Here is a 23,033-nt window from a genome sequence, read left to right as displayed (position 1 = left end):
GCCAGCCCTCCTGGTTATAGCCTAAGCACCACAACAGGCTCTGAGCTGTCCCTTCCCTAGGATGTCACATCGGCTTCTTAGCAGGACGTCTGTGTTGACACTGAAAGGACTGGCAGCTGTTTCCTCCACTTGAGTTGCTTTGTAAAGCATGACGTGTGCCCAGGCAGAACGGGGGGCAGGTGTGGGCCCTTGGAAGGCAGTGAGGCTTATGGTCCTGGCCTGAGCTGCTGCTCCTCACACTGGTAAGGCTTCAGGACCATTCCCAGCAGGCCTGCCGCCACTTCCCTTTCTCAGACTGGCTAAACTCTCTGTGCCTAGATCTCTGACTTCATTAGAAGAGCCTCTGCCTTAAGGACCCACTGGAAGCTTTTTAGCAGGGTCTGATAAACCACATGATATGTCTCAGATTTGATGATACTTGATCAATGAGCAAGCTAACAAAAACCTGATACTTTTAAAAGTTGACTTATAGAAAGTCATTTATTTTGCATGTTCAACTCATGTGGCCTTGACTGAGCGCTACTCCATGCTCAAACACATGGACCGATGACCGGTCACTGCTCCCGGGGCTGGGCTGGGTAGGGTCCACATGTCAGTTAATAAGTAATTATCTGGAATGTGATGCCTCAAAAAAAAAAAAGTATATATGAGACTATAGGAAATCAGGGAAGGCTTCTTGGAAAAGGAGATTTCAAGGCACACTTTAAAAAGAGCCATGATGAAGAAGAGAATGAGGGCCTTCCAAACTAGGCAGAAACAGGGCCACTAGCTGTGAAGTGAGACCGTGCGTTCTGGAGCAGCTTTGTCCTGTGCTGCACAGAGCTGGGTGCCACTAGCTGGGAAGTGAGCACGTGCGTTCTGGAGCAGCTCTGTCCTGTGCTGCACAGAGCTGGGTGCCACTAGCTGGGAAGTGAGCACGTGCGTTCTGGAGCAGCTTTGTCCTGTGCTGCACAGAGCTGGGTGCCACTAGCTGGGAAGTGAGCACGTGCGTTCTGGAGCAGCTTTGTCCTGTGCGGCTGCTGCACAGAGCTGGGTGCCACTAGCTGGGAAGTGAGCACGTGCGTTCTGGAGCAGCTTTGTCCTGTATGGCGGCTGCACAGAGCTGGGTGCCACTAGCTGGGAAGTGAGCACGTGCGTTCTGGAGCAGCTTTGTCCTGTGCGGCTGCTGCACAGAGCTGGGTGCCACTAGCTGGGAAGTGAGCACGTGCGTTCTGGAGCAGATTTGTCCTGTGCTGCACAGAGCTGGGTGCCACTAGCTGTGAAGTGAGACCGTGCGTTCTGGAGCAGCTTTGTCCTGTGCTGCACAGAGCTGGGTGCCACTAGCTGGGAAGTGAGCACGTGCGTTCTGGAGCAGCTTTGTCCTGTGCGGCTGCTGCACAGAGCTGGGTGCCACTAGCTGGGAAGTGAGCACGTGTGTTCTGGAGCAGCTTTGTCCTGTGCGGCGGCTGCACAGAGCTGGGTGAGCCAGGGGAGGTTCTCCAACAGCCTGTTCAGCTGTATTTTTATTTGGGTTAGGAATTTCATAGAAGTTAAAAAAAAAGACAGCCTAGCCCTGGCCGGTTGGCTCAGCGGTAGAGCGTCGGCCTAGCGTGCGGAGGACCCGGGTTCGATTCCCGGCCAGGGCACATAGGAGAAGCGCCCATTTGCTTCTCCACCCCTCCGCCGCGCTTTCCTCTCTGTCTCTCTCTTCCCCTCCCGCAGCCAAGGCTCCATTGGAGCAAAGATGGCCCGGGCGCTGGGCATGGCTCTGTGGCCTCTGCCTCAGGCGCTAGAGTGGCTCTGGTCGCAATATGGCGACGCCCAGGATGGGCAGAGCATCGCCCCCTGGGGGGCAGAGCACCGCCCCTGGTGGGCGTGCCGGGTGGATCCCGGTCGGGCGCATGCGGGAGTCTGTCTGACTGTCTCTCCCTGCTTCCAGCTTAAGAAAAATGAAAAAAAAAAAAAAAAAAAAAAAAAAAAAAAAAAAAAAAAAAAAGACAGCCTCTAAAAATGATTCAAAACGAACCAACTCTGGTATATTTTATTGTGTGCAACTCCAGTGGTGGTCTTAGTTGATCCTGAGGGGTGGGGAAGAACACCAGCCCACCAGTGTGTGTTTAACTGAGCAAGGATGCTGGTTAGGCTTAATTTTCATAGTCAAGTACATTTCCAAAGTCCTTGGGTCTTCCTCAGACAGCAACAAAGACAACTAAAGCTCTGGGTTCTCACTAGGAAAATACAACCTGAGCTGTCCTTGTTCCAGCTCCTGTCAAAAGTCTAACTGGGAAAAGTTCCATGTAGAAAGGACAGCAAAGGCAGGCCTGCAGACGCTGAGAGGGGTGGTCATTGAACGGTGGTTAGGGAAGTGGGCAGAGTCGTGGAGCTACTGGCCGCTCTGCACATTGTTGTCGTTTGCAGAGTGTGGCCCGGTGTGGCCAGACCTTCTAATTTTACAAGAATAGTTATGAATTGCCTGGCTAGATGGCTTGATTGGTTAGAGCATCATCCCAAAGCACAGGGGTTGCCTGATCCTCAGTCAGGGCACATATAGGAACAGATCTGTGTTCCTGTCTCTCTCTCGCTAAAATAATAAAATAGTCGTAAATTCTAATGGTTTTTATATATTGACAATTAATTCAAAAACTGTTTAAAAAGAAAGAAAAAGCCGTGCCAGTTCTCAAACCCAGCCCTCCAGACAAAACATCTTGGGCTGCAGGTGGCTCATTTGCATCCTCTGGTCTAAGGGAGATGTCCGTTCCATTTATTCTTCACTCTCTTTCATCTTTACAGCAGATCAGACAACTGGAAGGCAGAATGCCAACCCTGTCTGAGCTTAGACCTCGCCTGAACTCCCTTTGCATTGTAGTTTAATGGGCTACAGCTTAATTGTAATTGAAGGTTTTAGACGAAGAAAGTCTGTGAAATCTGCATATGTGTGAAACTGGCAGAGCAGGCTGGCAATCACATCGCTTCATGCCACCTCTGAAGCCCCATGTACCTGAATTCCTCTGGCATCTATTGCTGAAGACACGTATTATCCTTGTGAGCCTGGAATGCTCCCTCCTTCCTGACAGCAGATAATTTACTTTTTTCCCTGGCTGCCAGGAAGCTCGTGTCATGGTTAAGTGGAACAGTCAGCCCAACAGCTGTTCTCTTTTGTTTGCTCCCTCTGCCTTTCCCAGGTCCTAATCACGGCACTCCCCTTTTGTTTGTTTGCTGTACGCAACCTCAGACTCTTCTGTGCAAAGATATTAAGAACCTCTGTTAGAACGTGTATTTCATGCACATGTTTTTCTGTCTGTCTCATGGACATGGAGCTGAGCCATGACCTTTCCTACATAAAGCAGAGCACAGCCAGGGGTCTGCTTCAGAGTCCCGTGGCAGGTGTGCACCTCAGTGGCAGTAAGTACATTCACAGAGTTGTGCAACCATCTCCACTCTCTATTTCCAGAACTTTCTCATCCCAAACAAACTCGGTATCCGTTAAGCAATATTGGCCCACTCCCCTCAGCCCAGTGACCTCTATTCTACGTACTCTGAATTGGCCTACTCTAAGTATCTCGTGTAAGTGGAATCATACGATACTGGTCCTTTGGAGAATGGCTTGTTTCACTTAGGTGCATGTCTTTGAGGTTCATCTGTGTTGTAGTATGTCTTCATTATCTTCCTTTTGTGGTCTATACATGTATATGCCACATTTTATATGTCTAGCTATTGATGGACATTTAGCTTATTCCCACCTTTTGGCTATTGTGAATAATACTGCTATAAACATGGGTGTACAAGTATCTTTTTCAGTCCTACTTTCAATTCTGTTGGGTATATACCCAGAAGTGGAATTGCTACATTATATGGTAGTTCTATTTTTAATGTTTGAGGAACCGCCATACTGTTTTTCATGGCGGTTGCGCCATTTCATATTCCCAACAACAGGGCACAAGGGTTCTAATTTCTCCACAGTCCTGCCAACATTTGCTATTTCCTGTTGTTGTTTTTATATAGTGGCCATCCTAAGGAGTGTGACGTGATAACTCATTATGGTTTTGATTTGCACGTGAGCCACCTTCTGTTTGTTCTAGAACTCCCTTGGTCGCTTGTCTCAGGTTCTATTGCCCTTCTGTTTCCTAAACTTACACCTCTCATCGTTTATAGAGACTCCAACTGCCTCAGCCTTTAGTGCTGATGTTCCAGTCTCCAGATTGTGCAGGGTATTGTAAGCCAAAGGAAGGAATTGAGAATTTATTCTTTTTTTTAAAGGAATTAAATTTGCCCTGACCAGATAGCTCAATTGGTTAGAGCATCATCCTGATATGCAAAGGTTGCAAGTTGCATCCCTGGTCAGGGCACATACAGAAACAGATTGATGTTTCTCTCTCTCTAAAATCAGAAATAAAATTTTTTTTAAAGAATTTAAATTTAATGAGGTGACATTGGTTCATGAGAATACGTAGGTTTCAGGTAAACATCTCTATAACATTTGAGCAGTTGTGTTGTGGGCCCATCATCCAGTGTCAAATCATTTTCCATCACTGTATATTTGTCCCTCTCCCCGTGCCCCTGTAACCACTTTTATCTATGTCCAGGAGGCTCAGTTTTATATCCCTCCTATTTGTGAAATCATATAGCTCTTTCTGATTTACTTATTTCACTTAGCATAATGTTCTCAAGGTCCATCCATGTCATCATAAATGACAATATGTCATCATTTCTTATGGCTGAGGAGTATCCCATTGTATATATCGCACTGTATATATGATGCTCACTGGCTGTTTACAGTCTGTTAAATACCCTCCTCAGTTCTGATTCTCCATCCAATACTTGAATCATGTTCTCTGCAGTTACTTACTGCAAAGTGGTCAACTGAGAGATGGAACTGTGATATTTGCCTTTGTACTGTATTTCTACAAGCTTCCCAGAGTTGAGAAGATCCTTTTATTTATCTTTGTATCCTACTGCTAACCTAAGGCCATGCTCAACAACTGTTTGAAGAATGAGAAAGAAATATTAGTCAGATTCTAACACCTTCTTCCTGTTACCTATAGCCCAGCCTCCTCAGGATACAATCTGGTTCCACCTGTCCAGTCCCCCTGTGGGAGGCCATCAGCAGACACCTGTAACGTGGTCATTGCATGAGGAGGAGCTGTGCTAGGGAAATCCATAGGAATGGCTAAATAAAGACATCTTTCTTTCTCATCCTACACTATATAGTCACTTAATAATGCAAATAATTCAGGAATGTGTTACCGTCAGTTCAGGGTATCAGGAAACCCTGCACCTCAGGGTAAAAGATTATTCCAGGATACATAGAATTCAAAGTAACAGGTTAAGTTATTTGTATTTGACTTCAGGGGGATTTGTTTCCAATAAAATTAACTTCTAAGATGTGTCTAGCTCACACTAAGATCATAATTTTTAATGTAACCCTGGATAACCCAGCAATTAAAAGTAGTCCAGATTTTTGAGTCAGACTCCAGGTACTAGAATTGCTTACAAGACAGTTGTAGTTCTTTAGGACAGTTTCTTTTTCCTGATGAAAGAAATGGGTTGGCCCTGGCCGGTTGGCTCAGCGGTAGAGCGTCGGCCTGGTGTGCGGGGGACCTGGGTTCGATTCCCAGCCAAGGCACATAGGAGAAGCGCCCATTTGCTTCTCCACCCCCACCCCCTCCTTCCTCTCTGTCTCTCTCTTCCCCTCCCACAGCCAAGGCTCCATTGGAGCAAGGATGGCCCGGGCACTGGGGATGGCTCCTTGGCCTCTGCCCCAGGCGCTAGAGTGGCTCTGGTCGCGGCAGAGCGATGCCCCAGAGGGGCAGAGCATCGCCCCCTGGTGGGCAGAGCGTTGCCCCTGGTGGGCGTGCTGGGTGGATCCCGGTCGGGCGCATGCGGGAGTCTGTCTGACTGTCTCTCCCCGTTTCCAGCTTCAGAAAAATACAAAAAAAAAAAAAAAAAGAAAGAAAGAAATGGGTTAAATTGCACCTGTAGAGCATGCTGACTGGTTATATCGGGGGCGAGGGCGGGGATGATAAGTTTATTGAAAGCAAGGACTGACTCTTAGTTTCCGGTTTTGAAAATGCTAGTGTCTCTACTAACTCTGGGTTTATTTATTTTGTTTGTTTAGTAAAATTATGAGATCTTTTTGCCAACACTCTTTCTGGAGTCAGTGCTTGTCTGAATGGCTGAGCAGGAAGGTAGACCAGAAGGCTTGTGAAGCCGCACCAGCCCCTCCTGGGCCACTTCTTTGTTCTTACCAAAAGAAACTCAAGTTCTGGCTGCCCTCAAGTGAAAGACAAGAGAATTCAGCATAACATGGCAACGTAGAAAATAGCCATGGGCCTAAACCTCTTCATAAAGGCTTTGCATTGGCTCCAGGCCTCGGGAACGCCAGCCTGAGACGTGGCGTTAAACTTGGAAATGCTGAGTTCTGTTGCCATTTTGTTTTCCTGGAGTGGGTTTTTCAAGGTAAGCAAAATGAAGAGCACTCGTTGCCCACCCGCCTCCTTACCTCCTTTTGCCTGCGCTCTCTCACAGATAACTGCAGTGACCTGAACTCGGAGCTGCAGAGGGTGCTGACGGGGCTGGAGAACGTCGTCTGCTGCAGGAAGAAGAGCAGCTGCAGCCTGTCCGTGGCCGAGGTCGACAGGCACATCGAGCAGCTCACCACGGCCAGTGAGCACTGCGACTTGGCCATTAAGGTGAGCGCGCCCCCACCCTCGTGTGGTCCTCTGAGATCACGGGGGAAATGATCACATCCCTCCCTTCTGAAGTGGGGTTTTCTCAAATACCTGTTAGGAGGGAGTGTTTCTGAGGAAGTCATACTTATAGACGGGGCCACCAGATAGAAGCCGGAGTTCTGTAAATTTTTGTTGGGCTGAGTTATGTTAGAAAAAGTCATTATGCCGACAGTCAAGATCACTGACTTTGCAGCAAGAATGACAGTCTTCTTGGAAACTCTTAGAGTACTAGTATTGAACCACCTCATTTTAGTGTGGTTCATCATATAGCCCAAAGATTAAGTTGGAAGTTTTATTAAAGGTTTACAGCCTCTAGAATATTAATTCAGGAGTTATCGATTCATGGTGCTGACAAGGGGGAAGTTCAGGCCTCAGTGAGTCATGTGTCCTGAGCACATTGCTGAGTCTCAGCCACGCCTTTCGTATCCATTCATCTTGCTTCTTAAGGAGGAGGAAGAGAGTGGAATTTGCTGCATCTGCACAGACTCATCATAAACAATGGGAACGTCAAGCTCTGTTGATGCTGGGCCTCTGGGATCTTTATATTTTTCCACCACAGCTTGTGACATAGTGATTCAAAACGGAAAGTCTGGGAGGGGCCTATGCAAAGGGAAAATGTGATGTGTTACTTGAAAAATGTCTTAGGACTCTAGGCCCAAGTTTCTTTCAACAGGAATCCTGGGTTGCACAAAAGAGTTATAGTATCTCAAGGTGAACTGTGATTCATACTTACAACACAGCTGGTTTTCCCTCTTTATTCATCTCAATTATTAATATATCACTGATGTGGTTTTGGGAAGCAACCACTAGTGTTTTTTTGTCTGGAGTCTCCCAGGCTTTAGATTTGATTCTAATGTCAACTTGGGTACGAGCCCTGTCCTCAGCTTGGAGCAGAATGGAAGAAGCCAGGGACTTGTGCCAAGCAGCCAGGGACAGAGCGTGGCCTCAGGTTGCAGAGGAAGGACAGAGCAGAGCATGCGGAAAGTGACAGCCCCGTTGGGAAACCAGGGTCAGCAACCACGAGGGACATCCTGTTTAGTTGTTTTGTTTTCAAGACCTGTTTCTTACCCATCTCTTCCCTTTCTACTCCTACCTAGTAATTCTCTGTCCTTGTAAAGCCAGTAGCTGCGGCCACCAACACAGCCACCTGGCCCGTGCAGGTTCGCATTTGATTCAGATTTATGGTAATGAAACAATGGAGCCAAGAACTGGTGGGCCATTACCTTTAATCCTAGCTCGCATCCGGCGGGCAAGAAATACACACAGTGGGAAAACACTTCCTTTTCCATTCAGGACTCCCAAAGCCACTGACTCAACTGAGTAGTCCTAGAATCAAAGGCTTCTACCTCACCAGCCTTATTCACCTCTGTTCCCCATCTCCTTCTGTCTGCACAAACTGGCGTCTCCTTTAGCGCTCTGCCATCTTGGCTGCCTCTCCTCTGCAATGTTAATTTCAGGAACCAAGAGATTGAGAGCCCCTGGTCTCCCTCATTTTATAGTATAAAAATTAAAGCCTTTAAGATAGTATACACATAAGGAAGTCTCTGATACAAAGCCACTTTTCTGAGGCATAAATGGGATTCCTCTTAAGAGTGCACCACCCCACATCATGGAACAGTCAAGGATGTGGGGAAAAGCTTAGTGTTGAAAAGATCTTAGTATTAAAAGGGTGGAAAAGGCTTAGTCTTAAAACTAAGCCATGCCTGACCAGGTGGTGGCGCAGTGGATAGAGCGTCGGACTGGGATGCGGAAGACCCAGGTTCGAGACCCTGAGGTTGCCAGCTTGAGCACAGGCTCATCTGGTTTGAGCAAAGCTCACCAGCTTGGACCTAAAGTCGCTGGCTCCAGCAAGGGGTTACTCAGTCTGCTGAAGGCCCACGGTCAAGGCACATATGAGAAAGCAATCAATGAACAACTAAGGTTTCACAACGAAAAACTGATGATAGATGCTTCTCATCTCTCTCTCTGTTCCTGTCTGTCTATTCCTCTCTCTCTATCTCTCTCTGTCTCTGTAAAAAAAAAAAAAAAACAAAAAAAAACTAAGGCTTAGGCTGTAATGACTTTGCCTGCTTAGAGGCAGCCTGTCTCCCACACTCCATGCAAACTATAAGCGAGCAAACATATATATCATATTTACCAACTTATCTGACCCACAGTCCTCTTTGCATGTCACTTGGCTTCTGCTTCGTTTCCAAAGGGCAAGAACTGTGAGTGAATAGTTTTGAAAGCAAGCAGAAGGAGTTCTTCCTTTTTCCCCCTAATTTTCTGCACGTTTCTTCTTCATTAATCGTATGTTTGAAGTGGATTTTTTTAAACTCTCCAAGTACTATGACGATCTTGTTCTTTTTAGCTCCTCGCTTGTCTTATTAATTAAGTAAATCCCTGCTGTCTTAGAAACCTCCACAATGAGCTTCCTCTTTCTGTGTCACTGAGGTTTATTTTCGTCTTTCACGTCTTGGGACCGACCTCATTCACAGCCTCTGAATTCTGATGTGACAGTAAAAGCTGGAAATGGTGATGCGACCTCTCGCACTGCTGAGGTGGCCCCGGGGAGGCCTCTCATTTAGGAAACTTGAAGTTAGATCTTGTGTGCAGTTTGAAACTTGACTTTTGCATTGTCGGGATCACTGGCCCAGTGTCGGCTGTGTGTGGTCACTGATGCTGGAACGTGGACGAAGGATCTGTCCACCGGTGTGGACAGTTAGTGCCAGGAAGGGACAGTGTTTTCCTTACTCTGGGGACTGCTGGGTGACACAGACTAGGACCCAAGCAAGCAGCAGAGCCTAGTCTGACACAGGGAGAGGATGAGTGGCAGTGTCACTGGTTATGGTTACGGTTTGCCATGAAGATGCTATAGCAGCCACGCCGCTGTGGGCACCCGCTGCTCTCCAGCCTGTTCTCGTCCCTCCCCTTCCTCCCAGGCCGCTCACGTGGCTTGTTCTTGTGGCTCTGTTTTCTAGACAGTCGAGGAGATTGAGGGGGTACTCGGCCGGGAACTGTATCCCAACCTGGCTGAGGAGCGGTCTCGCTGGGAGAAGGAGCTGGCTGGGCTGAGGGAAGAGAATGAGAGCCTGACCGCCATGCTGTGCAGCAAAGAGGAGGAGCTGAACAGGACCAAGGCCACCATGAACGCCATCCGGGAGGAGCGGGACCGGCTCCGCAGGAGGGTAAGCAGGCTGGGCCTTCTCCCCGGGTGCAGGCCAGGGGCGGCCAGCGTGCAGCGCCAGGGGCAGCCCCAGGAGTGCTGTGCAGGCCAGGGGCAGCCAGCGTGCAGCGCCAAGGGCAGCCCCAGGAGTGCTGTGCAGGCCAGGGGCGGCCAGCGTGCAGCGCCAAGGGCAGCCCCAGGAGTGCTGTGCAGGCCAGGGGCGGCCAGCGTGCAGCGCCAAGGGCAGCCCCAGGAGTGCTGTGCAGGCCAGGGGCGGCCAGCGTGCAGCGCCAAGGGCAGCCCCAGGAGTGCTGTGCAGGCCAGGGGCGGCCAGCGTGCAGCGCCAGGGGCAGCCCCAGGAGTGCTGTGCAGGCCAGGGGCGGCCAGCGTGCAGCGCCAAGGGCAGCCCCAGGAGTGCTGTGCAGGCCAGGGGCAGCCAGCGTGCAGTGCCAAGGGCAGCCCCAGGAGTGCTGTGCAGGCCAGGGGCAGCCAGCGTGCAGCGCCAAGGGCAGCCCCAGGAGTGCTGTGGCGCTTGGAGCCTTGGGAATTCCCATCCCTTTCTGGTTATGAAGTCATTTTTTTAAAGTCATTCCTGAAAGGGAAGTAATTTGAAAGTGCTGAGGTGTGAAGGAAAGAGTTTTAAAAAAGAAGACTATTGTCCAGAATCACAAATCTAAGTGGAAAGTAAAATGATATCAGCACAGTGATTCTCAAACCATTCTCCCGGACAGGAGAGTCTTCCCCAAGCTCAGTTAAAATGTTCTTCTTTTGAGATATAGTAATAATATTTTAGAATCTGCAAAAATATATATAACTTTCCCCTTTACAGTTTTTTTAATCTTTAAATTTATAGCAGCTGCTCTCACTTATCTATAGTGAATCTAATGAGAACTGTCACCTAGTGCAGACTTACTAAAGTTAAAATAAGTATATATGTATATACGTGTGTGTGTGTATATATATGTATGTTTTGTGTAATATGTATGTTAAGTGTGTGTATGTCTATATGGGTATGTGTGTGTAAGTCCTGGTATTCACCCTAGTGTACCAATGGCCCTTTTTCACCTGAAGCAGATGGAGAATCACTTTGTTTAGGAGATACACCCATTACGATGGAACTGATGTTTCAGGATAGAAATAGTTGACAGAATTGTTAAAAGCACTCAGTTTTCCAAAGTTAGAGTTTTGCTTTCCCTCAGGAACCCACAAATACATCTTTGTGTAGCTGTGAATTTGATCTGTGATTGCATTGGGGGTAAAGCAAGGAATTTTTCAATCAGAAACCATTTTTTCTGAACTTTACTCTGAATGACAAGACCTACTTTCCTCTCTTTCGCCATCTTGGCGATATTAGAAGCTCACTTTCTAGTTATGCTCTACCTGGTCATTTTGCACACAGATTAAGTTGAATTAGGGAGGGAAAAATACATCTAGAAGAGGTCATCGTCCTTCACCATTTCTCTCTCTTAAAAAAAAAAACACCTTAGAAATAACTTGTTCTTCAAAAAGATCAGCATGTGTAACTCATTCTGTTTTTAATCCACATGTAAGTATTCTTGGTTACTGCTATGTATGAGGATGGAAGAAATTACTGTTTTGAATGTTATCAACTCTTCCTCACTTGTGGCCAATGTTTTAATTAAAAGGCCAGCATTTCCAGCCTCTCAGATCTGAATATCATTTGTCTGAACTCATGTGCATGATAAGCTTCTTTCCAGTACCCAGCTCTATTGGACACCATGTTCCGTACTTGAATCAGCAAGTGTAAATCATCCCAGTCAGCAAAGACTTGATCTGGGCACCTGATGGAATTTCCTCTGTGCTGAGGTCCCCACTACCTGTAATTTCCTGGGTTGAAGTCCCTGGCCATTATAACTATATAACTATAATAACATTATAATGCCCTAGTTAAGTGTGCTTGCTCGTACATTGGGCATTCTGATGGTGCATGTCTTGTGAAGGAAGTGTTGGTCTCAGGTGTGATTACATATTGTGGTTTAGAATGAATTTCCTCCTCTAATTTAAGTTGCTAAAGCACAGGAGACATCTGTATTGTGAATAGCAAAAGGTAAAAGCCCCCCTTCTTCAAGTGTTTTCTCCAACTCCGGAGGTTAGCATTGAACACAGCATAGTTCAGCGACACTCTGTTCCAGGCCTCTGAAGCCTGTCCGCCTGACCTACCAAGTCGCCATGAGTCTTTGGCAAGTTACCGAACTTCTCTGTGCCTCAGTTTCCTCTGCCATGAAGTGGGGATAATGCTAATACGCAACACAGGAACATTAGTTAATCCTCATAATGCACTTAGACACTTAAAAGGTAGTTTTCAGTTTTGCAGTGAATGTTTTTTTTCCCTTCTTTTCTAAGTGAGAGGAGGGGAGATAGGGAGACAGACTCCCACATACGCCCTGACTAGGATCCACCCGGCAACCCCTGTCTGGGGCAGATGTTCTGCCCATCCGGGGCCCATGCTTGTAACTGAGCTATTTTTAGTGCCTGAGGCAGACACTCTATGGAGCCATCCTCAGAACCCAGGGTTGATGTGCTTGAACCAATCAAGCCATGGCTGCAGGAGGAGGAGGAGAGAGAGAGAGAGAGAGGGAGGAGAGAGAGAAGAGGGGGAGAGGTTGAGAAGCAGATGGTCACTTCTCCTGTGTGCTCTGGCCAGGAATAGAAAGCAGAACACCCACACACTGGGCCAACACTCTACTGCTGAGCCAACTAGCCAGCTGGAAATATCCTCAGGGATTTGTATACATACCGATGGATTCTATTTCTCTTCATTTCAAGACAATTGTGAATCTCATAGAATTTGCTAGATCCCTTTGAATGCCAGTTTACTAGACTTTAAACACTAGGTGGCTTCCATCTGCCATCACCTATTATATTTTATTTCCATCTGCTATTATATTTTATTTCCCTGAGGAGAAATCTGTTTTCTGTGGTTGGCTGTCTTCTGTTCTCCATCATGGGGGGCGCAGTGGAGTGACTGAGGTGCGTGTTCACTTCCTCCTTGTGACATCACATGACATATGGCTGGTTTGCCTTTGTTGCCTATATGGAAGTTCATCAAAGTTGCCTGAAAAGCAAGTGGGGTCACATTTTTTTAACTGCCCACATTTATTGTATCGAATTTGAACTGACCAGATCAATAGAATTGGTGCTTGCCCCCTGCCTGTAATTAAACAAAGTGCTCTCAGTAGGTTTTCTGAGCCTTGTTCAAGATTTAATTAAATTAGATTTTTAATGTCAGTTAACAGATTGGGCTACTTGGCAGAGCAGACAACAGGCAGATGATTTTTATTATTGGTCCCGACTCATTATTAAATGAGATAATCATTTATTTCTGCATGCTCTGTAATATAACCATTCATTTCCTCACACTTAAAGAAAGGAGCTTAATTCAGTCAAGGTAGAATTAATTACACTAGAAGGGAAGCACTTTGCTCTTCATTCATTCATTTATTCATTTCATAAACATGATTGGTTATCTCCTCTGTGCCAGGCAGAGAGGTTACAGTGATAAATAAGACACAGTCCCTAGCTTGAAGGATTTGGGGAGACAGGCAATTAAACAGGTCACTGCAATGGCATATGTCAAGGGTTAGGGAGGGGGTGAACATAGAGGGTGACCTGGGAACATATAAGAAGGACAATGTGATGGCAGGTCCAGCTTCTTCACACTATTTGCCTTTTTTTTTAATGGGAGACAGAGAGAGGGACAGATAGAGACAGATAGACAGGAAGGGAAAGAGATGAAAAGCATCAATTCTTCGTTGCAGCATCTTAGTTGTTCATTGATTGCTTTCTCATATGTGCCTTGACCAGGGGGCTCCAGCCAAGCCTGTGGCCCCTTGCTTAAGCCAGCAACCATGGGATCATCTCTGTAATCCCACGCTCAAGCCAGCAACCCCGTGCTCAAGCAGGCGACCTTGAGGTTTCGAACCTGGGTCCTCTGCATCCCAGGCCAATGCTCTATCTACTGTGCCACTGCCTGGTAAGGCCCTATTTGCATTTTTTACCTGTTTAGGTCAACTGTCATATACCAAAAATGATTAACGCTTTCCCCAGATGGTTTGGTAAAGCTGACCACAGGCTCATGAATCTGTCTCCCACTGAGTTACAGATTGAGACAAAGTGGACCACACAAGTTCTGAGATTTTATACAAAATGTTCAGAAAGTTCTGCAAGTTCATGGCATGAGGTTGTGGTAGCAAGAGTCCCTTCTTCGTACCCCATGCCCCATCTGGGTATTTTCACCATGTCTAAAAATGAACTCCATCACCTCTACTGAGCTTCCTTTACCCCTGGGATCTGGGTTTTGCTCTGACTCTCTGGTTATCACCACAGCAAGTTCAAGAGACTAGAAGACACACTGTTTGAACCAAATAAAAGTCACCCTAATCTGAAGTTACCCTCTCTCTCTTTCATTCACCCCCAAAATGTCTTTAGAACCCTTAAGTTTAGTTAATTAACTTTCCTTGGAAGGAGGTAGGATGGTATTTCCACCAGTGATAAGATAACAAGTGTCTCTTCCAATCCACTCACTTGATTCCTAAATGCAGTGTTACATTTATGAAGGGATTTCATGGTTCTGTATTCATGGGAGCCATGTAATAAAACAATCACCCAGTTCAGCTAAAAGTCTTTTAAAATATAAACGAGGACTCTAAAAATCCAGGTTTTTAAGTGGCTCCCACCTGGCTCCTTGGCCAGGAAGAAGGACAGCTGATCTTCCCGAGTGCGGCCACACCCGTTTCCTTCCTCCTCACCTGGCCTCCTTAAAGGAAGTAGCCCCATATTTCTGGTAATAGAGCCTTTTGAGGGTGGGAGTAGGTTACTCTGGGGACAGAGGCATGAAAGGAAGGACACAGGTAAGAAGAGAGACGTTTTCATTATACATTGTCACTCTCAGGACCCATTTACTCCTTAAGCTTTTCAAAGTAACAACACTGTCATATACTTCTTTGGGCCATTTCTTTTAAACTTATGATTACAATTTTATTACAGCAAACTGATACAAATCAGAACTAGCTAAAATAAGAGATGCTTACATCAAGTCTGGAAGGGGTCCAAAGGCACAGCCTCCAGTTGTCTTCTCCCCACGGAGTCCGGACGGTGTTCTCCCCGTTTGGCTAGGATGTGGGACCACAGTCGGAGCGTCGCCAGGCAGGGAAGCTCGTCCAAGCTTCAGTATTTAAAGTTTATATTGGGTTTCATTTTGTAGGTGTGATTGATTGACTCGTTGGCCATGTGGCTGAACTCAACTTCCAGCCTCTTCTCTTTCAGGGAGATCGGGCTGATATCCTTTGGGCCACTTTTCAGTTTGTGATTACGACAGGCACGATGGAGCTGACCTGCGTCTGCCCATAGTCACTCTCCTACAGGAGAGACCCCAGAGGTTGTTGGGGCAGGGGGTGTTAGCACTTGTCCCATGAACTTGCCAACTATGGTAATTTACAGAGCGTCCTCTTACATGTCCTAAGGTCCTCCCCCAGAGCCATTAGTTCTCATTCCATTGGTGTCAGTTTCTAAATACTGAACTGGTTCTAGACACTTAGTCCATCCACCTTCAGTATTTACCCACATTATCTCCAAGGGCACTTGCCAATCAATGGTCATATTTAAAAGAGTTGAAAAAAAGAATCCAAGTTAAACCAAAAGGCCTGCTTAGAAAGAGTTATTACCTTAAAGTTTGGTCATGTGTTTTATTATGTATTTCTTTCTACTAATTAGTTCATTTATAACATGTTTACAATTAGGCTGCTCATCCCTACTGGGAAATAGTATTTATAGTATCATACTGACATGTGAAGAACATGGTCCATCTCTGAAGTGGCCACTCACCTGGTCTGAATTGTCTCCTTCAGTTATAGTTATAGGCTAAGTCAGTACTCTGATATTTTTCACTAAAAATCAGTAACAGTGGAGATATTTCTGGAAGTGAAACTATTTGTGGCTTATGTAGGTTAAATGAAGACCCATCTTCGTTACACCTTATTGGGCCTAAGGTCCCATTTGAGCTCTTCCCACTCTGCCTCCCCCTCCACGATACTTTTTTTTCTTTTTTTAGAGAGACAGAGAGGGACAGACAGGGATAGACAGACAGGAAGGGAGAGAAATGAGAAGCATCAATTTATAGTTGCGGCACCTTAGTTCAGGGGTCCCCAAACTATGGCCTGCGGGCCTCATGTGGCCCCCTGAGGCCATTTGTCCGGCCCCCACCGCACTTCCGGAAGGGGCACCTCTTTCATTGGTGGTCAGTGAGAAGAGCACATTGACCATCTCATTAGCCAAAGGCAGGCCCATAGTTCCCATTGAAATACTGGTCAGTTTGTTGATTTAAATTTACTTGTTCTTTATTTTAAATATTGTATTTGTTCCCTTTTTTTTTAACTATAAAATAAGATATGTGCAGTGTGCATAGGGATTTGTTCATAGTTTTTTTATAGTCCAGCCCTCCAACGGTCTGAAGGACAGTGAACTGGCCCCCTGTGTAAAAAGTTTGGGGACCCCTGCCTTAATTGTTCATTGATTGCTTTCTCATATGTATCTTGACTGGGGTGGGGGGGTGGCTCTAGCCAAGCCAGTGACCCCTTGCTCAAGCCAGCGACCTTTGGGCTCAATCCAGTGACCATGGGATCATGCCTATGATCCCATGCTCAAGCCAGCAACACCACGCTCAAGCTGGTGAGCCCATGCTCATGCCAGAAGAGCCCAGCTCAAGCCAGCGACCCCACACTCAAGCTGGTGAGCCCATGCTCAAGCTGCAACCTTGGGGTTTCAAACCTGGGTCCTCAGAATCTCAGGCCAATGCTCTATCCACTGTGCCACTGCCTGGTCAGGCTCCATGATACTTTTCTTGACTACAGTGTCTGCATGTGGAAAAAGCAAGACTGCAAAACCATACTTTCATATTTACTATGAATTTATATATTTAAATTTACATCAACTATATGTGTGTGTGTAAAAATATTTAAAATAGACCAGAGCAATATAAGCCAAGTCTCACAGAAATAGTTATAAGGGTTACAGGGTTACAAGTCAAAGGGTACTTGAACTTTTTTATAGTGTACTAGTTTCTTTTTTAAATGAATGTATTCTTATGGCTGTATAATTTTTATTATACAGCATTTTAAAGATAGAAATATAAGGGAAGCTAATATGCCAAGAGCTAAATCTGGGCAGTGAAAATATATATAAGCATATTTTTCTTCTTTAATTTTCAAATTAAGAAAGAAAAAATAATGTATGGACTATGGACAGTGGTCTGTATCTCCTGGTGTTGACACCTTGATGTTTATAGGTAAGCAGTCTTCCCTTTTGTCTTTGATGGAACTTTGCTCTTCTCTCTTTTGTCCCATTTCTTTTTGGGAATTTCTTTATTTTATATGATGAAGTAGAGGATACCAATATTACCTAAGTTTAAATTCATAAAAAGATTTATAAAAAACACCTGTTGCGGCCCTGGGCGGTTGGCTCAGAGGTAGAGCGTCGGACAAGTGTGTGGAAGTCCCAGGTTCAATTCCCGGCCAGGGCACACAGGAGAAGCACCCATCTGCTTCTCTACCCTTCTTCCTCTCCTTCCTCTCTCTATCTCTCTTCCCCTCCCACAGCCAAGGCTCCATGGGAGCAAAGTTGGCCCAGGCGCTGAGTACAGCTCCATAGCCCCCACCTCAGGCGCTAGAATGGCTCTGGCTACAATGGAACAACACCCCTGATGAGCAGAGCATCACCCCCTGGTGAGTGTGCCAGGTGGATCCTGGTCGGGCGCATGCAGGAATCTGTCTGACTGCCTCCTCGCTTCTAACTTCGGAAAAATATAAAAACAAAAACAAACAAACAAAAAAATATCCTGTTCAACACTTCTAGCCCTGGCCAGACTGTGTAGGAGGGGCCAGAGGGAGGGGGTCTGGCTCTGTGCTCTTCTCCCAGCCTCAGTTTGGGTCTCCCATGCTCGCTGTTTGTATGGCTGATGTATTTGTTGGGATAAGGATAGGTTATACAGCAGTAACAAATTAACACACAAATTTTAGTGGAATAGCACACCAGAAAAGCTTATTTCTCACTTGCACTACATATTCAATGCAGCTTTGGGGGTGGGGACACAGCTCTGTTCCATATATTCACTCAGGAACCCAGGCTGATGGCAACCCGTCATCTAAAATATCACTTACAGGGACCCATCCTGCACTAAATGCTCCCTCCCACAGCCTGCTGGCCAGAATCAGACATATGCTCCACCTTAACCATAGAGGGGCTGAGAAATACGGGGGAAGGGGGCATGTGGATAATTGTTCAGCAGGGAATGTTTCTGACCCAGCTGATTCATTTGCTTTGAGTGTGACACCACCAGGTGGACTTGGACATGAGTCAGAGTGCCAGAGAAACAGACCATTCCACGCATCCCTCTTGAGGTGGTTCTTAACATGTATGTCGGAATCATTGGGAAGCTGTTTCTTTAATTTAGAAATTAAATTGAATGGGGTGACATTGATTAATAAGGGTACATAGGTTTCAGGTAAAAATCTCTAGCATTTGGACTATTGATTGTGCTGTGTGCCCATCACTCAAAGTCAAATCATTTTCCATCACTGTATATTTGTCCCTCTTTACTACACACACACACACACACACACACTTCTTATGGCAGAGACAGAGAGAGTCAGAGAGAGGGATAGATAGGGACAGATAGACAGGAATGGCGAGATGAGAAACATCAATTCTTCCTTGCAGCTCCTTAGTTGTTCATTGATTGATTTCTCATATGTGCCTTGCCGGGGGAGGGGGGGGGGGCTACAGCAGACTGAGTGACCCCTTGCTCAAGCCAGAGACCTTGGGCTCAAGCTGGTGAGCCTTGCTCAAACCAGATGAGCCCACGCTCAAGTTGGTGATGGCGAGCTCTGGGTCTCGAACCTGGGTCCTCCACATCCCAGTCTGATGCTCTATCCACTGCGCCACCGCCTGTTCAGGCACCGGGAAGCTCTTTCAAAGGACCTATGCCCAGGCCCTTCCATGAGCCACTGAATCACTGAATGGGATTTGGGACCTGCAGAGCCAGAGGCCGCAGCCATGGCCATGCAGGTTTACATTGAATTTGGGCAGACGCTAAAGGAACAGTGGAGCCAGAAAATAGTAGGACATTCCGTTTATTGAAGTCTCATAACACGGACGAGCAAACAGACCAGGAAGAACACTTCCCTTTCTCCCTCCGGACTCACATGGACTCACGGGTCCCTACAAACAAAACAGTGCTCCCCAGACAAACAAGCCAAGCCCCTCAGCACACTTTCTCTCTCCCTCTTCCTCTCCCTCCTCCTCTCCTTTTCTTTCTCCTACTCCCTCTCTTCTTCTCCCTCCCTCCTCTCCTTCCCCCTCTCTTCCTCTCTCCACTCTCTACTCTGCACTGTGCAGCAAAACAGGCTGGTGGAAAAAACCCTCCTCCAGCAAACAATAGCAAACCGTGGTCCCTCCCAAGCAGGAAGGCAATCCAGTTTGCAGTCTGCCGCCTGATGGCAAGCTCCGCAGCTGCAGCCTTGCATAGACACAGCACTGCACCAGTACAAGCCAGCAAACCTAAAATAAACCATTTGTTTACCCAAAAGGACCCCAGCACACTTCCCGATTGTGATCCCAGCAAGAGCTCAGGACAGGAAGGAGAAGGCAGTGCCCTTCAGGTGTGCACTGGGCATGGGCCCAGAGCCTCACTGCCTGAAGATAGAGTGAAACATAGAGGTCCATAGCTTCTCTGATCCTTTCCACTCACCTGGCCTGCTCCTCCTGGGGCCCAGAGTGTGGCAGGGATGAGCCCTGCCTGTGAAAGACAAGGGGTTCTCAGCCCTGCTCTTTCCACTCACCGGGGTCACCTGAGTTGGGGAAGGGAGGGCAGAGAGGGTGTGCTGTCCTGGAACTGGGCAGGACTCGGCACCCGGGGACTCTGAGGCATGGAGGCATCGCCTGGCGCAGGGCGGAACCCCCGTGCTCACCCAGTGAAGGAAAGTTTTACAAGGGACCCTTACTGAGGTCTTTTTTTTTTTTTCAATGCAATCTTGATAAGAGTTTATTTTTAAGGACCTGTTTATATTGATAGTATTAACATTCTTTGAACATCTGCAGTCTAACATACCTCTCACAGATTAAGAACAAATACCCCTGAAGACACAGCAGGACTTAAAGCCTAAATTATAACACTGGACATATTTTGAGCACCTGTTTGTGGTAAGCAATGATGTACACACTTCTCACTTAATCTGCACCAGAACTCTACAGATCCTTCTATTATATCCCTTTTAGAGATGAGAAGACTCAGGCCCACAGAAGTTTAACAAGCTTGTCCTGGTCTACACTGATGTTCTCTTAGCATCAAAACTTAGGTTCCGGGCGCCTTACAATGGGATGCAGTTCTTATTGCTCTGTGGCTTGAGCTACTTTCCTATGTTCTCTTCACCTCTTTTCCCCGTTCTGTTTCCTGCTTCCACGCAGAACAGAAGCCAGTAAACATCCTCTGTTGTAATAGCATGGGTGCCGGATCCCTTAGGGTTGCCCACCTCCATCTTGCCGGCATTCTAAGACAACACAGAGCAAAGGCACACTTTACTTTGTAAAGGGCTTGCTTCATAGAAGGTAAGCTTTTTGTGCTTGTATTTTATTTCTCTTGAGTTCAGCCCTGCAGAGCATGCCTAGTAAAACCAGTCACCTCTCCTCACTGTAGTTCAAGGAAGTTTTAAATGGGATACAGACAAAATAAATAAATAAACCCTCAGAACTATGATTCATCTATGTCTTCTTCGGAAATAGTTCCAGTTTCTCTACAAGGGCTTCGTGGCCTGTTGGTGCCGTGGAGATGATGAGGTAACGTGTGTAGCTGTAGTCACCAGGGTTTGCTCCTCCATCCTCGGATCCCTGCACAGAGGAGGTCAGGCTGCTCACAGGCGCACTCCTGACTATAAAGAAAATAGCTGACTCTGTGTGTTGGAAAGCTGGGAAGAAATCAGGAAGGCAGCCAACACGCTGACCTCATCCCTGATGCAGCCATTTTGATAATCCATCTAGGTTCTGTAGTGGGCGGTAAAACAGAAGAGAAAACAGTGCACCTGTAACACCTTCAGAGAATGGAAATGCGGTTGGGTTAGTTCTCCTTCTATTTTGTAGCCTCTCTTCTGATTCAACTTTCTCTTAATTACCATTAACGATAAAAGATTACTTTCCTGAAACACTGTGTAAATGAGATTTATAGGGAAGAATATATTTTTTCTGTAAATACATTCTGATTTCTAATTTGAAGGCTCCAAAAAAAAAAAAATCTCATCAAGTTTCCAGTAAGAGAGTGGTTCTCTGCAAAATACCCACAAAGCCTGGACTTCCAGGAGGCAGAACTGCTGCCCTGAGCTCAGTAAGTGGAGCTGTCCCAGCCCAGCGATGCTCACCCTTCCACAGCGCAGACACCGTCTCAGCCAGCTCCATTACACAGGGAAATTATGAATTACAACCTAATTGCCTGATACTACAACTACCCAGTGAACGCTGCTGCGTATCACACGCAGAGCAGACTCGTTCTTTCATGGCTAATAACAATGTTTGTACTCCTGCTCAGGACTCCGCAGCCACCTTTCATTCCCGCGTGGCACTCAGCTGTGACCCACAGTCACACATGACTTCAGCAGCAGACTGGCTCATCTTGTCTGTGCCCCTACAGTTGTCCCAGGAGATGGGAGCGTCCAGTGGCTGACCCACTGTACACTTGTGCCGGCCTCATTGTTTGTTTTCAGTGAACTTCCCCCGTTTCTGAAGCTCACCTCCGTACCCTCCCCACCTGATCTTCACCTGGGACACGCCCGTCCAGCCCCGCGTTCCCCACTCTCCCTGAGCTCATCTGTGTATTCACTGGCTTTCATTTGTTTGGTTTAATTTGGCCTGCAGGGCACAAAGATAAGTTAATTACATTCCTCTATTAAAGGCACACTCATTGATCCATGAAAGGTCTCTCCTTTAATTTATTCCTTTTCTATCCCATTTCCTTTCCCCCATTTTATATGTGTTCTTATACAATACCCAGTGGTTTGTGTGCTGTTTTTAATTCACATAAATGTTGTTATACTATAGATGTCTTTTATTTTTTTCCTCCCTCAGCACTCTTATTTTAAGTTTGTCCATATTGCGGACGTGTCTAATGTGGTCACCCACCATGGTGACTGTGCCCAGCAACCCGACCTCCCGCTACTGCAAGCAGCTCTCCAGGGCACACAACCTGGCACACGTCCCCTTCCTGTACATGAGTCTTTCTGGAATGCGTGTCCAGGAGCGAGGCCGCAGGTCCTAGGGTGTGCATCTTCTTACTGGGACCAAGTCCAGCAGTGCAGTTTCCAGAACGGCCCACGGTCCACCCATTCACCGGCATCACGGGAGGGCCCCTCCTGGCCCCTAAATTCCTGTACTTTTTGTGCTTACCATAATTTCTTTTATCCCATTCTTTTTCTGGATTTAAGATTCTTGTTACTGAAAAGCATATATCCTTAGGAAGTTCTTTCAGCAAAGGTCTTTGGGTGATGAGTTCTCTTTTGAGAGAGAGAGAGAGAGGAGAGAGAGAGAGAAGAGAAGCATCAATTTGTAGTTGCATCACTTTAATTGTTCATTGATTGCTTCTCATACATACCTTGACCAGGAGGCTCCAGTCGAGTCAGTAATCTCTTGCTCAAGACAACGACCTTGGGCTTCAGTTAACCTTTGAGCTCAAGCCAGTGACCATAGATTCATGTCGATGAGCCCATGCTCAAGCTGGCCACCTCGGGGTTTCAAACCTGGACCCTCATTCTCCCAGGTCGACCCTCTATCCACTGCTCCATCACCAATCAGGCAGAAGAGAAATTCTCAATCTTTGTTTGAGAATGTATTTTTGCCAACACGCTTGATGATAATTGTATAATTCCCTTTTGCTCCTGAAGCAAAAATACATATTTATTATCTATAATTCTGGAGGTCAGAAGTCCTAAATGCATCTCACTCACTGAAGTCAGATGTCATCAGGATTGGTTCTTCTGGAGCCCGAGGGGTTCTACATCCTTCCTTGTCCAGCTTCTAGAGGCAGCCAGTGATCCTTGACTTTTTTTTTTTAACAGAGACAGAGAGAGAGTCAGAAAGAGGGATAGATAGGGACAGACAGACAGGAACAGAGAGAGATGAGAAGC

At 46.6% G+C, this 23,033-nt stretch overlaps 1 protein-coding gene across 3 annotated transcripts in view; it reads left to right on the top strand.

Moving 5' to 3' along the window:
• MCC (MCC regulator of WNT signaling pathway) overlaps positions 1–23,033 on the top strand; it is a 521,764-nt gene that overhangs the window by 422,643 nt on the left and 76,088 nt on the right. For all 3 annotated transcript variants that reach the window (XM_066382027.1, XM_066382028.1, XM_066382029.1), the window contains 2 exons: positions 6,505–6,668; positions 9,668–9,874. In XM_066382027.1, coding sequence (XP_066238124.1) covers positions 6,505–6,668; positions 9,668–9,874 — 371 coding nt within the window. The remainder of the gene's footprint in view (positions 1–6,504; positions 6,669–9,667; positions 9,875–23,033) is intronic.

This window comes from Saccopteryx leptura, chromosome 4 (genome assembly GCF_036850995.1).
Source record: "Saccopteryx leptura isolate mSacLep1 chromosome 4, mSacLep1_pri_phased_curated, whole genome shotgun sequence".
Lineage (NCBI taxonomy): Eukaryota > Metazoa > Chordata > Mammalia > Chiroptera > Emballonuridae > Saccopteryx > Saccopteryx leptura.
The sequence above is the reverse complement of the archived record's forward strand: the minus strand, read 5'-3'. Positions and strand labels throughout refer to the sequence as shown.